Source organism: Tupaia chinensis, unplaced genomic scaffold (assembly GCF_000334495.1).
Source record: "Tupaia chinensis unplaced genomic scaffold, TupChi_1.0 Scaffold147003_1, whole genome shotgun sequence".
NCBI lineage: Eukaryota > Metazoa > Chordata > Mammalia > Scandentia > Tupaiidae > Tupaia > Tupaia belangeri.
Genome location: NW_006206856.1, coordinates 537,848 through 545,547, shown reverse-complemented (window position 1 = coordinate 545,547; position 7,700 = coordinate 537,848). Strand labels below are relative to the sequence as shown.

General features: G+C 43.0%; 1 protein-coding gene across 4 annotated transcripts in view; it reads right to left on the bottom strand.

Annotated features, from left to right (window-relative positions):
• Positions 1-5,986, bottom strand: part of DCP1A (decapping mRNA 1A) — a 53,849-nt gene extending 47,863 nt beyond the window's left edge. For all 4 annotated transcript variants that reach the window (XM_014584483.2, XM_014584485.2, XM_014584484.2 and 1 more), the window contains exon 1: positions 4,621-5,986. In XM_014584483.2, coding sequence (XP_014439969.1) covers positions 4,621-4,815 — 195 coding nt within the window. In that variant the 5' untranslated portion in view covers positions 4,816-5,986. The remainder of the gene's footprint in view (positions 1-4,620) is intronic.
• Between the last annotated feature and the right edge of the window lie 1,714 nt (positions 5,987-7,700).

The following is a 7,700-nucleotide window of genomic DNA, read 5'->3' as shown; positions in this document are numbered from 1 at the left end:
TCAGCAGATGGCATAGTACTTACAGTACTGGACTCTCACCTGGCTGGCTGTAGTTCAAGTCCTGGACCTAGTGGCTGGAAACATGCTAGGCCCACGTGTGTGTATGCCCAAGATCCCAGGAGATGAGGAGATGGGATTGCAGCATGGCCATCTCTCCCCCCCAGGGGGGCGGTGATTTCTCACTCTTCCTTTCACTATCTCTGTCTCTCTGGTGAGTGCACATGCCCTAAGGCAAAAAACTTTACCAAAAAAAGGGTCAACTTATTTTATTCATTATAAAATTAATTACTTTTGAACAGGTAGAATAAATCCCCCTCACTCCACAATTGCTGTTACCAGTTTCTTATATATCTGCCTAACACTATTGATACATATACGTATACAATGTTCAATCTAGAAATATGCCTGTATCTGCAGTTATTAATTAGTAAAGGAGACAAATTGCAGAATTAGTTTCTACTTTTCAAAGCTAACACGCATCAGATTTCTTAATTTTTAATTGTGTTTTAAATTTTATTTATTATTATTATCAATTTGACCAGAGAGACAGAGGGAGAAGGATAGTGAGAAAGCAAATTACTTGATTCAGGCCTTGAACTGTGGTCAACCGTGTGGGAGTTCAGTGCCTTAACCACCATGCCACCTGCTGGTCCCAGTTTTCTTAATTTTAAAGAAATTAAAATTTCTTTATACAAAGTCCTATGTAAAGCAATTTCTTCGTTTTTCAAGTTTATCAATGTTAATAAGGGCGAGGAGGAAGGAAATTTTTTTATAGGATACTTTGTTTCATTACTAGGAGGAACTTGATATATAGTTTCATGATTAGCAATTTTGTGGCTAGTTAAGAATTATTATCCAATACAATGAGTTAACTGTTATCTTTAAAACTGAAGAGTCATGGTCTTACAAATAACTTTGAAAAATTCAGTTTAAAGTGAAAATGTTTTAATTAAGATGGTACAACTCTACCATCTTTCACTTGCTGTGAAAAGAGCACATTTAGGTTTTAAACAGTTACAATGATGTTATTAAAAAAGAAAAAGAAAAAAAGGAGCAGTTCACAGCCTAGATTAGACCAATAAATATATTTTAAAATTTGCTATAGGGTGTATGTATGCTCACCAGAGAGAGAGAGAGAAAACATTCCCCAGATGGGATGACCACACATCAATCACTTCTCCATTCTCCTCTGGGGATTCTGGACATGGATTCATGTGCAATGGGAATATTTTTTCAAGCTTCTGGATATAGGACTAGAACTGTGTAGTTGGCCACGTGAAATCCAGCAGCCTTAACCACCACATCACCCACCGGCCCAAGACTAATATTTTAATGCAAACAACAAACTATTAAAACTTTAACGGTTAGTAGTATCAAATTTTATTATTGTAATAAAAAATTAAAAACATCATCTTGATTTTTTTCCAATATTACCTTAAAATACCATCATAAAACTTCCTTCTGAGAATTCAAAGGCTTTTTCTTGTCTTTAAAATGTTAAGTATCAGTATAAAAAACTGGTAATCAATTGTCTCACAGTAACAGAAAGTTTGTCCCCTAGAAAACGCTGTGTAGTTACAACTCACTGCCAATAATAGAGAAATGATTTTGGTTATGCTCTATATGCAACGATCCGAACAAACAGCAGCAGCTTATTTTTCAGGTCAGGTTATTATAAGCTTGTTTTTCATACTTGAATGCCACAATTTAAAATTCTAAAATATTCGAAGCCTGGGAAAAACTAGAAATAAAAACTTTTTGGTAAAAAGTCCTAGCCCACAAACCAGTGGATGGCATAATGGTTACATTGCTGGACTCCCACGTAGTCCCAGACCCTGCGGCTGAAACTCAGGCCACGCACATGTACGTACATGCCCAAAATCCAGAGAGGAGAATCGAGGAAAAAGGACTGTGTGGAGTGGCCACCCCATGGTGTGTGTGTGTGTGTGTGTGTGTGTGATTTCTCATTTTTTGGTCTCTCTGGAGAGTGCACACACCCCATACACAAAAAAAAAAAAAAAAAAAAAAAAAGTCCTAGCCTAAATCCTCACCATTTTTCTGTAATCCATTACCTCACAAATTTACATATAGGCCAAGAAAACAAAACGATTCAGAACATTTCAAACTAAGGCAATGTTTAAAACAGCTACATTTTGGGACCAGGAGACGGCATGGTGGTTAAAGTGCTGGACTCCCGCATGGCCACCGTGGTTCAAGGCCCAGACTTGGTAGATTGCTTTCTCACTTTGTCTCCCTTTCTCCCTCCCTCTCTATCTCTCTCTGGTGAGTGCACGCGGCCTATAGTAAATTTTAAAATAATAAATAAAGTTAAAAAGCTACACTTTAAAAATAATCCATAATTTTATCCTTTGTGGCGTTCCACACCACATTTTCCAGGAGGTGAAGGAAAGGCAAGCAAAATGACTATGAAACCTCTCTTAATTATGAGTGTATAAATGTCAAATGGTTTTCAAAAATTACTGATAAATATAACCTGTGGAACTGATTTATATTGTAAAGGAAATACTATGATAATCTTTTAGAGTTTTGTTAGCTCAAGACTTTCATTTCTTCTTGAAATGTGGACGCAGATCATTGATAAATTTAATCAAACATGTACAGATTATTATCTAAATGTAAAACCTTCAGCTAAATGAGTTAATTAGGAAGGGTCTATTACAAGAAAATGGGAAATTATGTTAAACAACTACAGAAACTTATTAGCAGAGGCTAACAAGAGTGAGTGTATACAAACTGGATGTAACTTTTTAGATCCTCCTCCCGAGCGCAATAGCCTAAAAGTATTTATTCTGATAGAGCATTCAGAGATGACATCACCAGTATCGCAGGAGGTACTAAACACATTTACAGGGTCATTTCTCCCTGTAAAAGGTCTCCAGGGACTCCAATGAATATGGATTCGCTTTTCCTCAGTGCCTTTAAAATCTTTTCCAAAACTTTGGAATACAGTGTAGTTAGATGAAAGGCGAATCCATCCCACCCCCTTACTCTCAAGAAACGAAACTAAATGGATTTCAAGCTTTGAACCCAAATGACCTTTGCGAAAGGGTCTCTCATGGATCCGAGAGGAGAGAGGTGTCCAGAGCCACCCCCCAAAAAAAAAAAAAAAAAAAAAAAAAAAAAAAAGTCCTAGCCTAAATCCTCACCATTTTTCTGTAATCCATTACCTCACAAATTTACATATAGGCCAAGAAAACAAAACGATTCAGAACATTTCAAACTAAGGCAATGTTTAAAACAGCTACATTTTGGGACCAGGAGACGGCATGGTGGTTAAAGTGCTGGACTCCCGCATGGCCACCGTGGTTCAAGGCCCAGACTTGGTAGATTGCTTTCTCACTTTGTCTCCCTTTCTCCCTCCCTCTCTATCTCTCTCTGGTGAGTGCACGCGGCCTATAGTAAATTTTAAAATAATAAATAAAGTTAAAAAGCTACACTTTAAAAATAATCCATAATTTTATCCTTTGTGGCGTTCCACACCACATTTTCCAGGAGGTGAAGGAAAGGCAAGCAAAATGACTATGAAACCTCTCTTAATTATGAGTGTATAAATGTCAAATGGTTTTCAAAAATTACTGATAAATATAACCTGTGGAACTGATTTATATTGTAAAGGAAATACTATGATAATCTTTTAGAGTTTTGTTAGCTCAAGACTTTCATTTCTTCTTGAAATGTGGACGCAGATCATTGATAAATTTAATCAAACATGTACAGATTATTATCTAAATGTAAAACCTTCAGCTAAATGAGTTAATTAGGAAGGGTCTATTACAAGAAAATGGGAAATTATGTTAAACAACTACAGAAACTTATTAGCAGAGGCTAACAAGAGTGAGTGTATACAAACTGGATGTAACTTTTTAGATCCTCCTCCCGAGCGCAATAGCCTAAAAGTATTTATTCTGATAGAGCATTCAGAGATGACATCACCAGTATCGCAGGAGGTACTAAACACATTTACAGGGTCATTTCTCCCTGTAAAAGGTCTCCAGGGACTCCAATGAATATGGATTCGCTTTTCCTCAGTGCCTTTAAAATCTTTTCCAAAACTTTGGAATACAGTGTAGTTAGATGAAAGGCGAATCCATCCCACCCCCTTACTCTCAAGAAACGAAACTAAATGGATTTCAAGCTTTGAACCCAAATGACCTTTGCGAAAGGGTCTCTCATGGATCCGAGAGGAGAGAGGTGTCCATTTTACAGATCATGAATATATAACTTGTCTCATAATACTCAAAGCCCCAGACACAAGCTTTCAGCCACCTCTGTGACCCCACCAGTTTCACAACCTACAACGCGTCTAAAAAGAGGCAAGTCTCCCACGTCTCCATTCGCGACCCCAAGGGGCTGAACGGTCCTGCTCCAATCCTTCCCTTGGCTTTTCCCTGGGATATCTTGGGCCTGCTTCCCTCACTCCTCTCCCCGAATCCTCAGCGCACCGGTATCTAGCGCGCTCTGCTTCGGCCCTTCCCCAGACCCCGGCCTCGCCTCCGCCGCCCTGGCCTCCTGCTTCGCCCGCCACCCCAGGCAGCCCGCGCGTCCCCTTTAAGAGGCGGCGGCGGCCGGCAGGGCGTCCAGCGTCCGAACAGCACTCACCCACTGGTTGGCCTTAGGGCAGAAGGTGTACAAAGCGACCTGGCCCGTGAGGTCTGCGATGCTGGTGATGTAGGGGTCGTGCTGCTTTAGGGCCGCCAGGCTCATCTCCTGCCCAGCTCGACTCAGCGACTCCATCTTGAATCCCGGAGCTGAGCCCCTCCGGCGGGGGCGGAGTCGGGGACAGGAAAGTGCCATCCACGCAAAGTTCCCCCAGCAGCGTCAGTTCCCGCGACTTCCTTTCCGCCAGGCCTCGCGACTGGGCGGTTCGTCAGCTATTTGGCTCCGACGCGCGCGCGCGTGCGCCCGAGCACCCAGTTCCGGTGCCGTCAGGTCCCATTGGCTCCGCAGTCCGGGGCGAATCTCCAGCTGCGCGGCCCCGGGGACAGGCTGGAGCCCTTGAGCTTGCGCTCCGCCGGCTCAAACATCCGGGTGCCGGGCTAGGGCTGCCCGCGGGTTTTCCGAGCTCCTTCCTGGCGGGGCGGTGCTTCCCTCAGGCTGGCGCGGGAAGGGCCACAGAACGGAAACGCCGTTTAGAAAGTCCTGAGAGCCGGGGTGTTGGCGACCGTGCGTCCGAAAATGACCCTGGACCGCAGATTTTACCTCACATGACCGTTAACAATTTGGTCTTTTCTGAAAGAAAAAACAGAAACAGCCAAACGAACGTGCCTGGAACTACAGAGAAGAGTCTTGTCTTAGCCACCTTCGCTGCTAGTTTTCCTCAGAAGGATCCCACGTAACTACTGCATTTCCACACAGTCCCAGGAAGAGCCCACGGAGGCTTGCGTTTGTCTTGCATCAGTTCAAACATTAAATAGATTAGTCATTGTTCTAGTAAACAACGGCCGAGCATTTTAAGGCATTCTCAAGAGCGAGGCCCACGCGCTAAAGAGTAAAACACGCGCGAAGACTATAGGGAAGCTCTATTTCCTCAGATTTGTTGAAAAGCAACATGTTCTTGAATGAAAAGACACCTCAGTGGAATTGAAAGTGTTCGAAAGAAACAAAACCCCACATTTTTATTGAAATGACCCTACTTATTTGTTTTGGTGTTTATGCGTTGACATTTCCAGGGCCATTTATCAATAGAAATCTTCAGGTCTTTGTAGAATGACGTGAGAAGCATGTGGAAATGCCTCAGAGAAATATGTACCATTCATTCACTCTTCATTATTGCTATTATTTATTGGACCCCTAATTGTGAACTGGTGGCCTCTTGGGTGTTTCCAAGTCTGTGTGAGACATCTTTCTGGCTCTGGGAGAAACTGAAAGAAATAGGACAACACAAGGAACCAGGAGTGATGCTAGAGACATTTCTCTTTGAAACCTGGAGGTTGGTGCTGCTAACTCCATCTGTCCAGGAAAGTCTAGGAAGGCATCATGGAGGAGGTGATGTTTGAATCTGATCCACAGCTGAGTGAGAGTTCATCAACAAAGAAAAGTAAGGACTCTTGTTTATTTCACAGCCCAGTGGTGAGGTAGGGAAGGTGTGGTCACTTTTCTTTGACATGATTTAGTTTAGACCTAGGGGAAGAAATTACTGGCACAAAGTTCCCTGCTACTTACGGAGGAGCCAGGATTATAATCCAGGGCTTCTGCCCTCTACCTGAGGGTCCTCTCCTCCAAATCTCACCTGCCTTTCTTCATCCCAGTGGCTGAAGGCACAAGCCCTATTCCTTTCTGCCTACTTTCAATCTGCTTAAAAAATTTGTACTCTGGGTTGGGTAGTGGTTAGGGAGATGGGATCTGACATGGCCAATGGCATGGGTCAAGTCCTGGACCCAGTGGCTTGAAAATCACACCAGGCACATGTGTGTGCATACTCCAAGTCCTGAAAGGAGGAGAGACAGAGATGGAAGGATTATCATGGCCATCCTCCATGAGTAATGCTTTCTAATGTTCTTTCTTCTGTGAGAGAAAAAAAATGTTAAAGAATTATTTACTTTTATTATTATTATAATATAATAATATTATTATTATTTTAAAATTTGCTATGTGGTGTCTGTGCTCACCAGAGAGAGAAAAGTGAGAAGAGAAAGCAAGCTGCCAAGTCCAGTACTCAAACCGTAATCGACCATGTCTAGCACCTTTCCCTCCCCCCCTGCTGTCCCCCCGTTAGCATTTTTTTTTTTTTTTGGAGAGATTTTCGCTATAGGGTGCGAGCGCTCGCCAGCCAGACAGAAAGAGACATAGAGACAGAAAGCAAGAAATCACCCCCCAGGGGGGATGGTCATGCCGCAATCCCTTTTCCTCCATTATCCTCTCGGCAGGATCTTGGGCACGCATGCACATGCGCACGGCGTGAGTTTTAAGCCACCGGGTCCCGGACGCGAACCGCGGTTGACTACGTGGGAGTCCAGCGACATAGCCATTATGCTAACTGTTGGTTCCCATCTAGCAAATTTTTTAAAAATAATGTTTTAAAGTACCCTAATTTAAGAAAATATATATGTGTATTTTCTTTAGAGATTTTTGCTATAAGTGCATATGCTCACCAGAGAGACAGAGAGAAACAGAGACAGAAAGCGTCAAATCACCCGTAAGTGACCCCCCGGGGGGATGGCTATGTCATAGTCCCTTCTTCTCCATTCTCTTCTATTCTCCTCTTGGGATCTTGGGTATACACGCACATGTACCCAGTGTGAGGTTCAAGCTTCTGGGTCCAGGACTTAAACCATGGTTGACTACCTGGGAGTCCAGCGACATAACCACTATGCCATCTGCTGGTCCCTATATGTTATTTTCAAAGGTTTATTTTATTCATGATAGAAAGCACATGTATGACGGGACCAGCAGTTAGTGGAATGGCTATGTCGCTGGACTCCCATGTAGTCATCCGTGGTTCGAGTCCCGGACCTAGTGGCTTAAACTCCTGCTGGGCGCGTGTGCGTGTGCGTGTGTCTAAGATCCCGAGAGAAGAAAGGAGAAGGGATTACACTGTGGCCATCCCCCCGGGGGGTGATTTCTTGCTTTCTGTTTCTCTGTGTCTCTGGCGAGCGCACGCGCCCTATAGCAAAACCCTCTCCCACCCCCCCCAAAAAAAAAAAAGAAAGAAAGAAAGAAAGAAAGCACATGTATGTATG